At 39.7% G+C, this 19425-nt stretch overlaps 1 protein-coding gene across 1 annotated transcript in view; it reads left to right on the forward strand.

The window, feature by feature from the left end:
• stk10 (serine/threonine kinase 10) overlaps positions 1-18094 on the forward strand; it is a 51357-nt gene extending 33263 nt beyond the window's left edge. The window contains exons 8-20 of the mRNA XM_042498888.2: positions 3700-3834; positions 7224-7571; positions 7654-8082; positions 11184-11308; positions 12379-12502; positions 12696-12875; positions 13401-13493; positions 13731-13860; positions 14014-14138; positions 14366-14554; positions 14634-14759; positions 14945-15058; positions 16263-18094. Of these exons, the coding sequence (XP_042354822.2) occupies positions 3700-3834; positions 7224-7571; positions 7654-8082; positions 11184-11308; positions 12379-12502; positions 12696-12875; positions 13401-13493; positions 13731-13860; positions 14014-14138; positions 14366-14554; positions 14634-14759; positions 14945-15058; positions 16263-16403 (2259 nt within the window). The 3' untranslated portion in view covers positions 16404-18094. The remainder of the gene's footprint in view (positions 1-3699; positions 3835-7223; positions 7572-7653; positions 8083-11183; positions 11309-12378; positions 12503-12695; positions 12876-13400; positions 13494-13730; positions 13861-14013; positions 14139-14365; positions 14555-14633; positions 14760-14944; positions 15059-16262) is intronic.
• The last annotated feature ends 1331 nt before the right edge of the window (positions 18095-19425 follow it).

The following is a 19425-nucleotide window of genomic DNA, read 5'->3' on the forward strand; positions in this document are numbered from 1 at the left end:
TCCAGGCAGATATTTCAAAATTTGGGCAAATAAAAGTCAAGTTGATTTCATTTTTGTAAACCAAAATTACTGCTTGCCTAACACCAACCCTTGCCCCAAACATAACTTAAACCTAATTATAACCTCAACCTTAAAAACAAGTTGTAACCTTCGAACCACCCTCTGAAGAACTGAGGACTGACCACGGTGCCCCTAGTTTCCCAAAAATGTGCTCACTCAAGGTCTAAAACTCAAATATATCCTCACTCGGACCTCACAGAGACAGAAGAACAAATACACACACCCCGCTGTCACTGCCACACAGGTAACTCTGCGGTCCCCCGTTCTGGACCCCTAATGGACCATATTGTTAACCTTTTCACGTCAAGCCATGCATGTAAGACCCACAATCACCAGCCTCACAGTCTGAAGCAACGTGAAACCTAAAAGAGAGGACATAAGCTCCACTGATCCACATCTTGATCCATAATGGCAGTAAAAAAAACAGCCAGATTTAACAGAGCAGCAAAACTACTCTGTTTGCTTTTTAACCCCTTTGATATACCTCAAGGAAGCTGTGTTTTTAGTTTGAGCATTGGAGGTCTGATTTCACTTGTTACAATAAACAGCTAAAAGCTGAAATCTCAGATGTTCATGACTTTAGGTATGCTAATGGTGCCTGAGGGAAAAGGGTGTTGGAATAATAAATGGTTAACTAATTTTTACCTTACAATGTGTTTTGATCGCTAGTGGTCACTGAACAAAAAATCTGCTCATGAGAGCTGATGTCTGTTGTATAATGACAGATCTATCTCTAAAGGGTGAACTCATTTTCTTTAGTTATTTTTTTGGGTCATACAGATTTTTATTAATTTTAACATTTATGAAAACATACTGACTTTTAGATTTTATACAAAAATACAAATTATTGATAATTGATAATTATAAAAGGATCCATAATCAGAAAAAAAAGAAAATCAAATCAAACCATTTTAGACCAAAACAAAACAAAAAAAACATCCATCTTAACAGGCAGCCGCATAGAATCCACCCCGGCACCCCAGTCGCTCTTAGACATGCACATGCATACATACATACATACATACATACATACGCATACACAACGCAGTATACACATACATACATAAACATCTCCTCCCCGAGTACCCTTTACCACCTCTAAGGTGTTTCCCATTTAACATGAGCCAGAAAGGTTTACCATATTTGACTAGTCGTGCTTTTGGCATTATTCCTCATTTTCTTTTTGAACAGCATCAGTCTTTGGATAGGACTTTTTCTGTTGAAACTTTGACAAAAATCTGAAACTCACCTCTTATGAAAGTCCACAAATGCCACTTAGCTATGGAGATAATTGAAGAGTAGAGGGCCAATGCACAGGAGCTTGGTTACTTATTTACTTTTGCCCTTTAAATGCATGCACCCTCTGCGGCACTGGCTCAACTGTCACAGCTCCAACTATCACAAATTCAAACATACATTTCAAATATTAGTGATGCATTCAGCAGCTTGGATGTCCCAGCGTTTGTTCTTCTCACTCTGCCAGCACAGGTTTGTATGGCTTCAACAGTCTGATGGCCAATCATCACTCAGCATGTCAGGGTGTACTCAGGGAGTGGTAATGTGGTTGTTGGAGTCTGGATCAGTTAAACTTCATGTCATGAATGAAGCAGTGTGGCTTGCTTATACAGTGGTTGTTTAACTTGTGTTGAAAATACTCAATCATAAAATCACGTATACATATAATAACTTTTTAAATTCAAATTCCATGCTGTTCTTGATTGGACTCCCGTAAAACTTTGTATTTTACCTGGTTGGCATGGTTTTGTTGGACCTAGAAGTGAATTTCAGCCAGCTTTGTCACATCTAAGCCCCTACTCTGTGTGCACATTCATTATTTTTGGCTGGATGAAAATGTTTTTTGGACTGGATGTCAAAATATCAGCTAGTTTTATTTCCAAATCTGGTAAAATCAGGCAAAAATAAACTGAAACTGCAAGTTTGAAGGTATACAGAATGTACTGTCCATGTTTTCCTATAACTTGTACAAATGGTGTCATAGCTATGTACATGGAAATTGATGGGTATCTGTTGATTGAAGATGCTACTTTGATATAAAAATACCAGCACCCACCTGAGTAGATCTGTTGTTAGACATTATTTAGTCAGTCCAAATGTCAATATGTAGTAGCACTTTTTAGTGTGAATTTTTTCCAGTATAACATCACGATGGTCAATTTGAGAATTTATCAGCAGTCAGGTAGAAGTATTTGATAATCTGCAGAGAGGTCTTGTCATTGTTGCAGTACAACAAGCAGAACTCAAGACTAACTGTATTCAGTTATTATGTTTGAAGTTTCATTTAGGTGTGAGGTCTCCTGTAGATTTAATCTCAGGTTAATGATTAGATTAATGAAGAGATTTTTAGGTTACAGTTTTGCAAGCTTATCCAAAAAGTGACAAGAACATTTATCAGGTACACAAGACCCCAGTGAAATACCAAGTTTTTAGGGATTCAGTTTCTGACAAGGACAAAGAAAAGACGTCCCAGTATGGGCATTAATGATGCTAAGACCCTTTGAATCATGAATTTCAATTAGACATTTGCTATGACCAGCTGCGTGTGTATATTTAGCTTCTTCTCAATAAATGTTTTTCATACTCATCTCCATGTATTCTTATTTCCGCTGTGGTGTAACACATGGTCGAATGGCACTCGGCATTTACACTGAGTCATCAGGCTGACTGCTGTTAGTCACTGGAGAAGTTAAAAGCTGAAGCCTAATGCAGTCCTCGAGGACGAGCCGCTGCACACAAACAACTGCGATCAACAAATGTGCGCACACACCCCGATTTATGCACACTTCACGGTCCAGCACCACTTGTAGCCTTTTCCCTTTATCAGCTGTTCCAATTAAATTACACAGCAGTGCGGAGCATCTGAATAATAGATGATCAGCTGCACTCAACTTGTAATTTAGCTTTTTATTTTCGTAGCACTCAACTTATTACTGCTCTGTTTGCACTCTGGCAAAACACACATTTTCTCTTTAGCAGCTGTAGAACTAAAATGGCTTGCATTTTTAAGGACATGATGTTAGATTGAACACTGCTGCATCAGGGTGCCGTTAAAGGGAGAGTTGTATTGTAGAGCCACTATTGTTGTAGCTTTTCAGGAACAGGCAGGTGGCAGATAGAGTTTCTCCTGCAGTGAAAGTCTCCTGTAGCCTAACCTCCTATGTCTGTCTCTTTTTGCAGCCCTGTGGGCAAACTAATGTATTTGATTGCCATTATTTTATTTTTCACCAGGCTCTCGTTTTTTTTCTGGAGCTTGCCTTCATCTATTTCTTCTCTTAATCCCGCCTCGACATTGTCAGTCGTACTTGCAGCATACTTCAAGCAGTTGTCTCATGGCCTAATGATACCTGTATCCATGGATACTGTGTTGTGTTTTTCTCCAGCAAATATTTTTCTATGGTTATGTTTGTGTTTATCCTGTTGTCACACCAAGTCTTTTTGTCTCTCCTTCCTTGTGGTGTTTACGAACTCATTTACACTCAGAATATGATGCAAAAGTAAATAGAAATGCAATGGGGAGAAAAAAACAAGAAAGAAAAATAAAATTGCTATCTAAGCACCAGTCACTGTGCATCGTCACTGATAATTAATTAACCATCTCTCCTCTGTCCCTTGTGTCCACAGCACCCTTTTGTGAGATCGGTGACGTCCAACCGCCCGCTGCGGGAGCTGGTAGCCGAGGCCAAAGCTGAGGTCATGGAGGAAATAGAGGACAATAGAGAGGAAGGAGAGGAGGACGACGCCATGGAACTTACTGTGGTACCAAACCTTGATTTCTTTTTTTCCTTCTTGTTGGTCCTTTCATTTTCTTCTCTGTCATTGTTTGTTTCCGAAAGGAGAGTAGGCAGTCCATGGGCTGGATTGTAAGAGTACGCATGATTCAGAATTACGTGTCACAACGGGATACTACAGTACTCTGCAATAGTTATTTTAGCAAGGTTATGATGACCATACATATTTATTTCTCAGTAATCTCTAAGTGTTGTGAACTGACTTGTACTTTCTTCATTTTAGTGTCACAGAAACTCATGCACATGATCACACAGTCATGCACTGAACTGCACATACACCCATGACCCAAAAAGCACGTATTTTCTGCCTTAAACGTTCCACTGCTTTTGAAGTGTTTCCTTGTTGGCCCTTTGAACACCAATTTTTGGTAAACATGGCCTTCCTGCCTCAGGTCTGCTCTGCAGAAGCCATTCATAAATCCACAGAGGGCATAAGATTAGAAAGTGACACAGAGTGGTATGAGAGTGCAGTTTACCTCCTGCCCTCAGCACAAACAAAGGAACTTCAACCGGAATACAGGCAACACCCACACACGGTTAAATATAGGTGCTGCCCTCAGCCTCGCTCCTACACAGAAACGCTTCCACTACACAACCTGTGATTGAGTGAATTATTTAAGGTCGTGCATTGTTCTGTTGCTATACTTTGACTCTAAACTAAAGATATGCTTCACTGTACACCAGGGACCCTGAAAATACTCCTGTTAACAAGACGCTGTGACCAGACAAATGTGTTAAGCGTGGATGTTTTTCTCTCCTTGAAAATTAATGTTTGCACGCTTATCTCTTCCTCTCCTAATGTCAACAGTTAGTGTGATGACTTCCGAATTTACTGAGGCGAAGAACTCCAGTGTAGTGACAGTGCTGCTTGCTCTCTCCACACATCTTGTGGATCAAACATTGTCGGTGTTTGGATTAAGTTTGAGTTTCTGTTGGTAGTGCTACATGTTACAGGGTTCCCGCAGATCTCAAAAAACTCTTAAAAGACATTAAGTTCATAAATCTATAAATGAGGCCTTAATTGGTATTAAAATGTCTTAAGTCAAACTTTCAAAAGTCCAAGACATTGGAAGTAGGATCCTAAGAATATTTATTTTTCTGATGTTGAATAATTCACAGATTTTAACGCCACACAAACAGGATAGAGGATCCAATGACACTCCTATACATTTACAACATCCAAGCAAAAAATGGATACTTATAAGATTTCATTTGTTGACTGATTTCCATTTGTTCCACCCTAGAAAATATTAAGATTTTTCAGCTTTTAACATTTTCAGCATTTGACTTGTCTCACATCTTAATTTTTTTAACCTGATCAAAAAGTCATGCATTATGTTGAAGTAGTATTTGGGCAAAAGTCTTCATTCCTTTCCAAGTGATGTTTAAAAAGTATTAAAACATCTTAATCTAACTTTCCTCAAGCTGTAGGAACGCTGTGTTAGATTGATCACAGTTGGGTTATTTGCTTCCAAGCTTTTTCAGTCAGGATTCATTGATAAGAAATATTCAAATTGATTTAAATACCAAAATATAAAGCTGCATATACAGTACAGTACTACATTGTAAATGGCTGACTGAGTCTGAACATCTTATTTTTCATCCCTGTGTTTATTTAACTGTGACATTACTCCAGTTTTTTCCTTTTGTCCTCCAGCACTTTTGAACACACAGCAACATTTTGACACTTACAGTTAGAAGACCCTGAGAGCCAGCCAAGCATTTATCTGACCGTTTATCTTTTGCCATATATCAGACACAGCCGGGCAGAGATGTTTGCTGAGACATTAGGAAGGCTGAACCTGACCATAAAGATTTCTGATGGTATTGTTTACCTGTCGTGGAAGACGGCAGAGAGATATTTTGAGAAGCAGAACGGCTTGGTTTGACAGATGGCTGTGCACATAATTTTAAAATAACATCTTCAGTGGTGTTTATAATAACATAAATAATTAATTTGAAGTCTCCTCTTCAGTAAAAAGTAGCAGTCTAAGCAGGAATGACTGCATTCCTACTAAAGCAGCTTAGGCTCACACTGCCGGTGGGAACATTATCTAAACTTAAGTAGAATATGACGTGCATAGTGTATATGCTCAGTCACCTGTCCTGTGTTTTCCTTCAAAAAGAGAAACCAATAAGGAGAAATTTATATTTTACTACATTTTTTGATTTAATGATGGTGCCAACCTAGTTTTGCATTCATTCAACAGAATACCATACCAGTATCAGTCCACCTCAGTGTCTCATTTTGTTACAGTTAGTCAAATCTTGCATGAAGCACTAACTTTAGCATTCTTTGGCAGAACACTATTCACATTAGCTTTTCTGCCAGGGAAATCAGTATTTTTATATTTCTCAAAATAACTTTTTCTTCATTTTTCTTTTTTAAAATTTTAACAATTTATTTAAAAACATGCTAACATTATAATTTTAGTACAAAAATGGATGACTGAATGCAATTTCTGTTCAATTTAAACTTTGAGGAGATCACCAGTGACTTAAAGGAATGTTTCACCTGTAAATTGTCCATGTGTAAATCAATTGGTCATTCTGTGTTAACTTGAATTTGTGAAGAAAACTTTGTTTTACTCGCATGCCTTCAAGGAAAATAATGAACCTATTGGTTTAGTGATTGATTGGGGGCCACTTTTAACAGCAAAGCTACTTATGGTAAAAAATCAGTTTACAAAAACTCACACAACTCATGCAGAATAAGTTTCTTTTATCCAGTTGTACGCTCACTACTTCCCAAACAAATGTATTTTCATGAAAAACCTTTATTATGGGAGTCTGGCTTTGAATGGAGCATAGATAAGTTGCACTTTGAGTTCTGTTTTATACACTGAAGTTGTAGCAAAAAATGCATGTGTTAATGAAGTACTGAACACACGACTGGATAAATGAGAATTGGATTATTCTGCATGAGCTGTATGAGAGTTTGTAAACAGATGTTAAGATATAGTTTTGCTCAACCAGTTAGTCAATGGATTCATTTTTGTTTTTCTTGCATGCCTCCATGGAAAATTGCAAAGTTTTCTTTACAAATTCAATATGACACAAGTAGCTAATTTACAAATGGGCATTTTATGGAAGAAATATTCCTTTAAGACACTGGTGGTCTCCCAAATGTTTTAATCCAACTGAAATCAATTCCTGTCATCCTTTTTTCCTTTTCTTTCTTTCTTTCTTTAATTTAAGTAAAAAAAATAATGTGAGCATGTTTGTTTTAAAAATGTATTGTTAATAGTTTTTCATTAAAAGCAGTAGGTGAAGTGCTCCTCTAAAGTATGCAAACATAAAATGTTTTGTCACATCAGCACATAACAATTGTCTTCTTCTTCCTCCTGACTTCTAAAGTCTCCAGGAAAGGAGCCATGCCAGACCAGTCAGACCAGTTTGGAAGGAGACCAGTCTACGGACACCCCGAGCCCCACCACGCCTTCCCCAACAACACCTATACCTCTCCCCAGGAAGGGGACCCAGCCAGATACACAGACAGAGGAGCAGCCAGGTGCCGTCATGGTGGTCCCTGTTCCCCTACCACGGCAGAACCTCCCGCCGAAAGAGCCAGAGGAGCTGGGTGACAAACTGGCAGATGAAGTCACTCTGGAGTCAGAGAAATCTGAGAGCGAGGCCTCAACCAAGACCTCCAGCTCAGACTCGGGCATTGAGGACGGGAAGAGTACCCCCACATTGGAGGAAAAGGTGCTTTTACAAGTCTAATGTTTAGAAGATGGAATGGTGTTGCCTGTTGTGTATCAGTAATAATACCAAAATTCATTTTCAGGTTGCTGTGGAGACCCCAGAGACTGAACAGCCACCATCTCTCCAGCCCGAGGCATCTGAAGAACATGTCGACATCATCATAGACGCAACAGAACCTGAAGTGCCCAAGGTCGTAGTGACGGAGGAAGAGGAGAGCAACACTGCGGCAAATGGGAGCTTACCAACTCCGAGCCAAAGTCCCAGTGCCTCTCCGACACCCACTCCTGCTCCCTCTGTCGCTCCTACCCCAGTGCCTGCACCCCGTTCGGAGGCGAATGGTAGCTTAACCAAGGATACCCCAGAGCGGACATCGACAGGAGGAAACTCAGAGGCTCCCTCACCTTATATCAATGGCGGGATTATCAACAAACGGTCCTCTTACGCGGGCAGCATGGCATCAGAGAGCATGGACATGTCTGTCAACAAGGAGGTCATCATGATGTCTGCAAGGGTGAGTAAGCCTGATCTGTCCTGTATCAGTATTCCTTTGCTCTCCTTATTTAAATGCCAAGATAATCTTCGAGCAGAGAACTTGTCTTTAAGGTGAAATAGACCAGTGTTGAAGCAGCTCTCTGCCTCTGTAGGAAAACCCCTCCTTGGAAAAACTATTTCTCGGCACCCACGGAGGAACTGAAAGTGCATTGTGTTGTATTTTGCGGTGTGGGTGTTAACCATCTGAAACAGAGGATAGCCTGTCTTTCATTAGGCTCACACCACACATTGCTTTCAGGGAGGAGACGGAGAATAGACTAGTTAATGCTCTTATAGCCTAAGTTTTTCTTTTTAATTGGTTATGGTAAACTTGGATTTATGTGGTGCAACTAAGCTGAATTATTGGCAGATACTTTTAGTATCTTAAGTCTTAAGTGGAAAGTGAAAACTAAATATCCAAAATGTCATCGTAAACAAAAACGAGCTGTCTTTTCCACCTTATGGCGATGCTTTTTATGATGTAATGCAATAAGAAAGAGAGGAAATGAATTACAACCACCACACTGGTGCACGGTCTGACAGTCCCAGTGAGGGAGGGACGTTAGGAAGCTGAAGGGAGAGAAGAGAGAGACCATTTTCATCATTTATCACCGAGCCTTTCTGAAGCAAAATATGCAACATTTTCCATTCATGGTGACCAACAGTGGCCTTTGTGTGGGCACAGTTCAGTATTCACCAGCATGAATGGAAGTTTCTATGTAGCTCATTGTCACTCTGCAGCTTCTGGAGGCTTATGGAGCGACCATGATTGAAATCCCATTGACTGCGCGTGGAGTCCTGTCTGTTTGTGGCATGTTAAGTTTTTCCAGAACAGATTATTCAGCAGCAGCAGCCTGCAGGGAGAGTGAATGGGCTATCTTTGTTTTTTTTTTTTTTTTGGACGGGGGGGCACTCGTGTTTCTGCACAAGTGTGTGTGATTGAGAGCATCAGTGTGTGCATGCGCTCATGTGTGCTCATGAATTGATCCGTGTGTTTGGTTTGTAAACGATAAGTGATGGGAAGTTAGAGCCTCAATCACAAACAACGCAGCTTGGTTATAGAGTGACCCACATGTCCTCCGATTGTAGCGCCAGTGTGTCTTTAATAACACACTCAAACACAGAGGCACATGGATTTACTGCCATTGTAAATGTGTCAGTTATGTGGAGAGATATCAACAATAGAAAACATGGCAAAAGTGGCATCCAGCACCTCATATGTTGTCTGTTTGTTCAGCTGCAGAGGGTTCATGAGGAAGCGTTTTCAGAGTGGAGAGCAATTTGCACAAACCCAAATAAATTTTTTTGTTCAGTTTTCTCCTCTCCTTTCCTCTCTCCTCCTTTCCACTCCTTTCCTCTCTCCTCTCCTCTCCTCTCCTCTCCTCTCCTCTCCTCTCCTCTCCTCTCCTCTCCTCTCCTCTCTCCTCCTCTCCTCTCCTCCTCTCCTCTTATATACACACTATTTATAAACCAGGAAATGGCGTCATCCAGGGTTTGAGCTACCCTGTGTTTGCAGAGTAAATGCTGCCATATCACTCTTGTAAATATTGTCTGTGGAAGCTGATTTAGATAGGGGAGGGAAATGTGCTTTGTTAGCCATAACAGTTTTGTCTGTTCAATTATAAGCTGTGTTCACACTCTGATATATTATGCATCATGACTTCCCGAGACATTGTTGGATTGCTGTCTCGCCAGTACCCCCTAAATTAGACTGAGTTTGTATAACTTTGATCTTTGAGCAAAGAAAAAGGTCGCCTGTCTGTTCTTGGTAGGCCCATGATCAGAAATAGACTGCTGGTATTTGGTTAAAACCTTGAATTTCCAAAATGGGACTGTTCCTGTAACTAGGAAAATTGCGCATTATGATTGCAAGTTTCTCAACCAGCGAAATCCTAATGTAAAACCATACTTACTGTAGGCCAGCTTTGTTGTAAAGAGTTAAAGAAGCCACGTTGTGTTGCATTTACTGAAAGAGGTTACTTCCTGCATGGCGCTCCCCATTACAGTGACAGATGGAGCATCTTGCTGCTTGTTACAGTAGAACCAGACTGACAGGAATATTAATGCCTTTGTCAACACACACTTACACAGCTGCCACCAGATAAAAAGGCTTACACTGGAAGTCACAAAGGCACGCATATTTAAAGCTTAGTCAACTGATTTTACACATCAAAGTCTGTTTACAGGTCTTTTGGGGGATTGTATTAAGCCTTTTGTAGCTCCAGAGAGAGGAGACTTGAAATTTGATAAAATGCCTCAGTCGTCACTTGAGGTGGCATCAGTTTGGGCTGAAGTTTGAAAATAAAATAAATCTGTAGGTATGGAGTTAAAAAGTAGTATTACCCCCAATTTTTTTAAATAATGAACTTTATACATAAAGCACCTTTTTTTTTTTTTTTTTTTTTTACACGAAATGCAGCACAAAGGGCTTTACAATAACAGCGATATAAGCACAGAGTGCTTAGTGCAGAGTGAAAAAAAGAAAGAATAAACAAAACAAAAAGTCTTAAAATGGCTTAATTTTTTTGTTTTTTTAAAAAGCTTTGGCATTTAAAAACATTGAGTAGTTTTAAATTTGAATCTTATTAGGCCTTATTTGCCTCAAACATTTTGTTTAATTTATCAGTCTATTAATTTTTTTTTGAGAAGTGAGTCAAGCTCTTTGGCATGAAAGTCCATATTTCTGATGTTACAAATCTTTAAGATTTTGCTTTTTTGTTTCATATTCTCTCTTACTTGTTGGCAAAATGTACATTTATTCCTACATAAAACGTACCTATGCATGGGGCTACATTTATACTTCTAATCGTCATATTTTGTTGCAATGCTTGAATAACAGAAAGATGATTTTCAAAAAAAAAAATCTCAGATTTGGTTAAAAGAATTTTGAAAAGGTCTCGAAAAAACATTTTGGTGTCTGATGCCTGCGGACATGCTGCTAGAATAACCATCCGGCAGAGTTTCAGTGCACTCTCCGACACAGGCAGAGATTCATGGATATTTGTCTTGTACTTAACGTCTGATTTAATCTAACGCCGTCCTTTTCTCTTTGACCTTTGTCCCTTCCTGTCTACCTCTCAGCCCTTCTCCAGCAAGACTCTGAAGCGGACCAGGAAGTTTGTTATTGACGGCGTGGAGGTCAGCGTGACCACCTCCAAGATCATCAGGGATGATGAGAAGAAAGATGAGGAGATGCGATTCCTGAGGTACGTGAATGACTCCGTCTGCCTACATGACACATATTCAGTTTCTGTTTTCATTCTCTGTGAATTAGATCCACGAGCTCAAAGTTCTGTTTATTCCTCAGTCCCCACAGTGAAAAGGGGCCTGTTAGATGTCGCTTTTACTTCACAAATATCTATTTTAAATGTCTCTTTTGAAATGTGGGTTCACTTTGCTGGATTTCATTTCCTTTTTTCGGCCTCTTCTTGTGTTTTCTGTTTGTTTTTTATGCTGCTGCTTCTCTTGGCGATTTCTCCCTTTTAAAAAGAGATTGTTAATCCTTAATGGGACTCTCCTGGTTGAATAAAGGTTCAATTAAAAAACACACTCACATGCTATTTCAGGCATCCTGCACTCTTGGGCTTTAGCCTCTTGAGATTCGAGTTAACAAATACCCAATTTGTTATGGAAAAAGCTTTATTTAGGTACTTCTCTCTTTATATATAGCCTGTGGTTTTACATAAAAATAAAATGTCTCTGGAGTTACTGTTAGGTCAGGGGGGAGATTGGACTTGCTATATTTGGTTATGGGAGTCTACATGTTCAAACAATGATCGATACTATTTTATTTTTGTTGTCCAGTGATGTGCTCAGTGACAACAGTCTTACTCACTGCCTCTTAAAGCCCAAAGTACTTACTGGTGGATTACTCATGTCATCTAGTGGTACAAATATGCCATTGCATGTGTGACTACAGTAATATCAACTGACTTTGATTTCATCCCATTTTTTACCCCGGTTTTCCTCATCCACTGTGACAGACAGATCATGTCATGTGCTGTAAAGCCCCCGGAGGCAAACTTAGATTTTTGTTAATGGGCTTTATAAATAAAATTGACTTGGCTTGATTTGAATTTTAGACTTAAGACTTCATCAAATTTTTAGCAGGACAACAATATGCCCTGTTATAGGCCAAGAGAAAAATGGAACATTTCTAATATTTCCCCAAATGCCTCTTTTAAAATAATTAATTCAGAGTAACAATATTACCTTAAATGTGAGTAGTTGTTTAAATCATAAACTATATGAACAAAAAGATGTTATGTGTGTTTAGACGTCAGGAGCTGCGCGAGCTCCGTTTGCTGCAGAAGGAAGAGCAACGTGCTCAAGCTGGTCTAAACGCCAAACTGGAAACACAGAGAGAACAAATGCAGAGACGTTTTGACCAGGAGATGAACGTGAGTCACAGTTTCTTGTCATAAATATGTGTATTTTTTCATCCATAAGATGATTGGCAGAGCCTGTGCAGACCTGTGAGACATTTCTTTTTTGGAGGATGTCAAAGTCTTATGAAAACAGTCCTATGTGTGGGGCTGTTTTTATTTTCACCTATGCTTACAGTGTGCTTTTTTTCCTCTTGCTGGGTCCCAGGCCAAGAAGAAGCACTATGACACGGAGCTGGAGACCCTGGAGAAGCACCAGAAGCAAACGATTGAGAAGATGGAAGGAGACCACCATGTTAAACTCAAAGAAGAAACTAAACGCATCAAAGCAGAGCAGGAACGGGACCACCACAGGTTTCAGGATCAGTTAAAACACAAGAAAAAGGAGGTACGTTTGAGATAAGGATGTGCGGGAGAGAAGGAAAACAGGTCAGATAAAGATCTTCGTAATTATCCTGCAGAGGCATGATTGATAGCTTTGTTCATCTTGACACGCTTTGCTTGCCTCCTTGTGTTTGAAGGTTACTGCGCCTTTTCTGTCCGAGCCCCTAAACTGTGGAACTTTGCCTGTTGAGATTAGACACACTACATCTTTACCATCTTTCAAACTGCTTCTTAAAACTTTCTTTTGTAGGAAAGAATTTATGAATATTTAATATGTTGCTAGGTTTTATTATCCCTCTGCGGCTATTGTAAGCTACTTTTTATACTTTTTCCCCCACCACTATTTATATATGGTTGCTTTGTTGTTTGCATTTTATTATTGTTTTATTGCTGCCTTGTTTTTCTGTGCTTCTTTTCTGAAAAGCCTAGTTAAGAAAATTGCTATCTAAATAAAGTTTATTATAATTCTTATTATTATTATTGTTACTCATTGAAAATAGCCGATATGTGACTGTTTTTATATATTTAGGTAAAACAATCTGTTGATAAGCTGCCCAGAAGTCAGCGTAAAGACTCCTTGAAGCAGATGATGAATTCCTTCCAGGAATTTAAGATAAGAGAGGTAAGTTGTCATGTGTACTTAACTGGACTGCTTTAGAAAAAAATGAAAAACTGAGAGGTTTGTGAGATGTTGCTGGAAAGAGAACATAGACGACATACATCGACACAAAAAAGGAACCTCTTAGTCCATTAGTGTTTTTCTTTTGAGGAGTAAACGCTCGTCTATGACAGTTGCGGCTCCTTTTTAGCAAGTCGTTCATGCCCTCCATCCATGCCTTTCTCTTTTTTGTGTTTTTAGGAGGACAAATTTTTGGCAGCTCAAAAGAACCACCTGGACACAACGCTAAAGAGAATCATCGCCAGCAACAAGAGAGAGATTGCAGAGATGGAGAGGGAATGCCTCAACAAGAAACACCAGCTAATCAGAGGTACAATATCTGTTTAAAAAAAGGGTTAATTCAACTCAAATGACCCCACTTATTTTTCTTAGCCCATCCCTGGTATACTGGGATGTTACTGTGTTGACATTTTGCATTTCAATATCTTGATTATTTCTTGTGCCCCCTCTTCGCTATGATCAGAGCGTGAAGCGACGATATGGGACATGGAGGAGAAGAATCTTTACGAGAGGCACCAGCTATTGAAGCAGCAGCTGAAAGACCAGTACTTCCTTCAGAGGCATCAGCTTCTCAAAAAACATGAGAAGGTCACAGGATTTACAACTCCTCTCCCCAAAACTATTCAACACCCATTTAACTTCAGGAAGCAAATAAATGTCTCTATTCAGGAATTAACTTTCTATTTTATGTTAAGCGATCCAGCATTAAGCCTACGTTACTCAGAGCTTCCATCTGTGTCAACTGTGCTGTTTATCGGCGTCTTCCCTGCATCGCATGAAATGAATGTGCCATTGTGTCTATTGTGTCACTTCAGGAGCAGGAACAGATGCAGTGCTACAATCAGCGAATGATTGAGATTCTGAAAGCTCGGCAGCAGCAGGAAAAGAACCGGCTGCCTAAGATCCAGCGCAGTGAAGCCAAGACCCGCATGGCCATGTTCAAGAAGAGCCTCCGCATCAACTCAACGGGCAGCTCCTCAGAGGACAGAGAGAAGATCAAACAGGTAGCGAGGGTTTCCTCACGCTCACGTTCATGCATCAAGTTGATTGTTCAGTAACTCACTCTCCTTCGTCGCTCTCTAGTTTTCTCAGCAGGAGGAGAAGAGGCAGAAGGCAGAGAGGCTGCATCAGCAGCAGAAACACGAGAACCAGATGAGGGAGATGATTGGCCAGTGTGAGGGCAATGTCAGAGAGCTGCAGCAGCTACAGGTGAATTAGGGGCAACACTTTCTTGTTTTTTTTTATACTGTGGATCTTATATCACAAATCCCTCAAAGGTTCCAAGGCAAATTTCGTCAGTGGGGTCCCCTGTCCAGTCCATACAGGATGTGCTGCACAAATTGAGCGCATTAAACAACCTGCATTTGTTAACAAGAGCTTTTTTTGTGCTTCAGAATGAAAAATGTCACCTGTTGGTTGAGAATGAGACTCAAAGGCTCAAACATTTGGACGAACAACACAACCAGCTGCTGAAGGAGTGGAGGGACCTGCTGAAACCGAGGAAGAAGGTACATGTCTCCCGATACAGTTTTATTATAATGTGTCATATGCATGGCTCTAATACAGAACTTCACTCAGTATGCTATTTAACATAAAATAAAAGTGCATCATTTACTTAAATCATTTATGTGCTTATATCAGACTCCTTTCTATAGGTGAGGAGAAATTAGGATGTTTTATATACGCGTGCATGTTGAAACATGCTGATCTTAAAATAAAATGGCTTGTAGATAAACGAGAAGTCAAACATTTTGGGAAAAATGCTCACTTGTTCTGTTGCTGAGACTTGAACACAATATAGGAGCACAACACCATATTCAGAGTGTGTCTATGATTCAGAGGTTGTCTCCACATGGTTCTCAACACTGAGGTTAACAGCTAACAACGGCATCAGAGCCCACAGAGTTAAGGGATTAACCGGGAGAGGGAACTAGAGGGTGGGAACTATGCTTCCATAATAACACTGTGTAAAGCAGTGGAGATTGGCCAGTGACTCACATGCACTTCCATGCGTGCCCAGCTGGGACGTCTCAGATCACAACAAAGACGGGTAATGTGACTTAATTCTTTGCTTCAGACACCATTACTTAACTATAGCTTTACGTAGCAAATACTGGTTTGCTACTATATTAATACTCTGAATCTTGTTTAGAGCTTGTTCCTAAATTAGGAACCAGAGCCAGGAGGTGCTTAGCTTAGCTTAGCATAAAGAGTGGAAGTAAAGGGAAACAATTAGCCTGACTTTTTTTTTTTTAAAGTTTAAGAATGTGCATTCTGCATCTTCTTAAAATGACAAATTTTGTTTTCACAGGGTTATAAGCTGGTAGTTTCTTGGCAGTCAGAGACTGAGGGCAGGGACTTCCTTCAGTTTTTACTCTATGCTAAACTAAGCAATTCTCCTCTGGCTCCACATTCATACTGCTTAAAGCACAGATGACCTCATCCTCTCGGCAAGAAAGAGAATAAGTGTATATATCAAAATGTCAAATTATTCCTTTAATTTTATAAAAGAACTTGAGCAAAAAGATCAAAACTTGTCTCATTCACTTCATAACTTCACTATATATAATCTACTTAGTCATTCAAATGTCAAGTCATTTCAATAAAGACTGCCGAACACAGTAAGGAAGATAATATATAGTCTTTTCTGTGTTGTAAGACATCAGACAAGTGTAAAGAGAGTTTACGTCCCTCTCTTTCCAACCCTCCTAGGCCCTTGAAGAGGAGCTAAACATGAAGAAAAGGGAGCAGGAGGTTTTCTTCAGGATGAGTGAGAGCTCGGATTGCCCAAACCCAAGTTCTCCCAACAAACTCTCCAAGTTTGTGCCTTACCAAGACTCTTCCACCACATAAAAAACAGCCACTGTGACACATTGCCTGATATCTCCTGGCCACTGTTAGCACCAACACATACTCAACCTGTACACCCATGTATGCTAAAACAGCCTGCGGCATCAGTTTTAAATAGCTTTGCTGGTAATGGCATCATACCTATCCCTCCATCAGGTTCCTTAAATGTTTCATTGAATATTTATGTTTTATCTAATGTTCTACTTTTTTTTTTTTTTTGGATAAAGTGTTGTATTATTTGCATTCAAAACTCATTGTGCGCCTCACATGACTCGATTCCATAGCATCTGCTCCCATACAGTGTTTTATTTCCTTTTTCAAGTCTGCCTCTTATGGCTCACCATTAAAACAATTTAGTGGACAATACAGTGGCCCTGAGATACCAAACTAATAAGCAGTAAATATTGTAGAAAAAATAGGAAGAAAGAGGAAGTTTGTTTGTTTTTTGGGGGTGTTTTTTTTAAGTAGGAAGAATGTTGAGTGAGTCAGTACATAAGCACTTTTTGTTTAATTATCAGTGCTGTCTTCCAAATACCGTGGCCAAAAACAACCAAAATTTAATAATTTATTGAACTCTTCTGATAGTTTCCATTTCTGTATGCCTTTGCTGATTGACCTGTTTAGTCCAAGTTGCATGCATGTCTTAAAGCAGCTTACTGCTTCTATTTATTTTTACTGACAAAGAACACAATCCAGATTTACAACTGTGTATGCTAATTTAAATATCTCTTTTTTACAAGCCAGGTATGAAGGATGTGCTTATTATTTTGCATCTCGTTTGAAATGCAGGATGAGGCTAAATACAGATCGTAGTTTAACAGTTTCTTGTACATGATTTCTTAGAAATGAGATTTTAACAGTCGAGGGAAGACTCATTGTTATTTACATAGCTTGCTATGACATTTTTTTTCTCTGTTGTATTTTTACTGTAAATTCAGTCACACTGGATGGGAAATGACGAAGCCAAAGCAAGATACTGTTGTTCTTTGACAGATGTTAGATAGGGGATTCAAAATTGAATTTAAAAAAAGTGTATAATTGTTATACGGTGTGCAGTAAAGGCACTGCCTGCTAACCAAAGTGCAATATTACATGTATGTCTTTGCTAAGCTTAAAGAGGTTTATTTTTTGTAATCTTTGCGTTCCTTTGCACTGAGAGCAGGGATAATGTGAAGAGTTTAACTCCAGAAATGGATGGATTTTTGAAAAAAATGGCATTGCTTAAAAGTTATTCCATCTTCATAATTTTGAGTACTAGGAAAGACACTTTAATTTTTTAAATGCTGATTGGATTTTGGAACATAACTCTTCATATACTTTTTAAAGGGAGTGCGACAATTCAGCCTGTAATATGTGTCTAGATGTTAAACCTTAAACCAAAAACTGAGGTTTGCAGCTGAGGAACTTGCCTTTTTGATTGAGCTTCTTTTAGAGCAAGTTTGGCCTGCAGACTTACACTAAACTAGGTCAGCAATCAGGTACAACTTAATCTCTCCCTCTCAAACACTCAAAAGTATTTAAATTTGTTGGAAAATCATTTTGTCTGTCATGTTAAATGGCTCCATATATGCCTCTCTGCCTCAGTTTACATGACATTGTCTCTATGGAGGGGTTGTAGGTGATAATTAAACTGTATCAAAAGGAACCACTGTTGTACATAACTCTTAATAAAGGCAGATTTTCTAATTAGTAAATTGTGGCAGAGGTTCTCTCTTAAAGTAGTGGCATTTTTATAGCATGTTGTCCAAACATCCGCCAAAGCTTATTACTATAGTATGTCGAAAAAATGGCTAAAAACGACAGACGCTATGGGGCCCGGTCGGGCTCAGCCCGAAGAAAGTACATGGAGCCGCCACCCAGTGGGCCCACCACCCGTAAGGAAAGGGATCGTAGTCAGGTGCCTTGTGTGCTGGTTTGGAGCCAGGGGCCAGTCCATGTATATTCCAACCCTCATATATGGTCACGAGCTCTGGGTAGTGGCCGATTAGAAAGAGATTGCTAACACAAGAGGCCAAAAAGAGTTTCCTCTGCAGAGTGGCCAGGCTCAGCCTTAGAGATAGGGTGTGGAGCTCAGACATCCGGGAGGAGCTTGGAGTAGAGCCCCTGCTCCTTCGTGTTGAAAAGGGCCAGTTGAGGTGGTTTGGGCATCTGATCAGGATGCCTCCTGGACGCCTCCCACTGGAGGCGTTCAGGGCACGTCCTACTGGTAGGAGGCCCGGGGAGGACCCAGAACGTGCTGGACAGATTACATTTCTCGTCTGGCCTGGGAACGCCTTGGTGTCCCTCAGGACAAACTGAAAAGCATTGCGGGGGAGAGGGACATCTGGAGTGCTCTGCTTTGCCTGAACCCCACGCGACCCGGACTCGGATAAGCTGATGAAAATATGACCCAAAATGCCATAATATAGTATGGCAAAAAATGTCAAAAATTGACATGTCCCAAAAACACATGGAAACCGCCTAGAATACTGTGTCAAGAAACGCCATAGCATAGAATCTTGCAAAAACAGCCAAAATACCCTAATATGGCATGTCCAAAAAAAAAAAGACCGAAAATGCAACACTATAGTTTGGTAGAAAATGACCAAATTTGACATGTCCCAAAAACAGCTGAAAGCCGCATAAAATGGCATGCCGAGACGTGCATAGAATCTTGCAAAAATGGCCAGAGACACCCTAGTTTGGTATGTCGAAAAACTGAAGTACTATAGTATGGCGAAAACTGTCAAAATTTGATGTCTCAAAAACAGCTGGAAAATATGCTATGGCGTGTTTTGGCCGGCTATTCTAGTTAGAAAGTTGCAAAAACACCATGTGACCAGCATGTAAAAAAAAAGACTGAAAATGCAAAAGACTGAAAGTGCATGTTGTAGTATGACGAGAAATGTCAAAATTTTACATGTTCCAAAAACTGCTGCTGCCAAAAAACTCATATTTTAGCATGTCAAAAAAAATGGCAAGAAAGGCAATAGTATCGTATGTCAAAAAAGTCAGATTTTGACTACTGCCAAAAATGGCTAAAAAC

The sequence above is a fragment of the Plectropomus leopardus genome, chromosome 15, assembly GCF_026936395.1.
Source record: "Plectropomus leopardus strain MGB_pleo_1.0 chromosome 15, ASM2693639v1, whole genome shotgun sequence".
Classification (NCBI taxonomy): Eukaryota; Metazoa; Chordata; class Actinopteri; order Perciformes; family Serranidae; genus Plectropomus; species Plectropomus leopardus.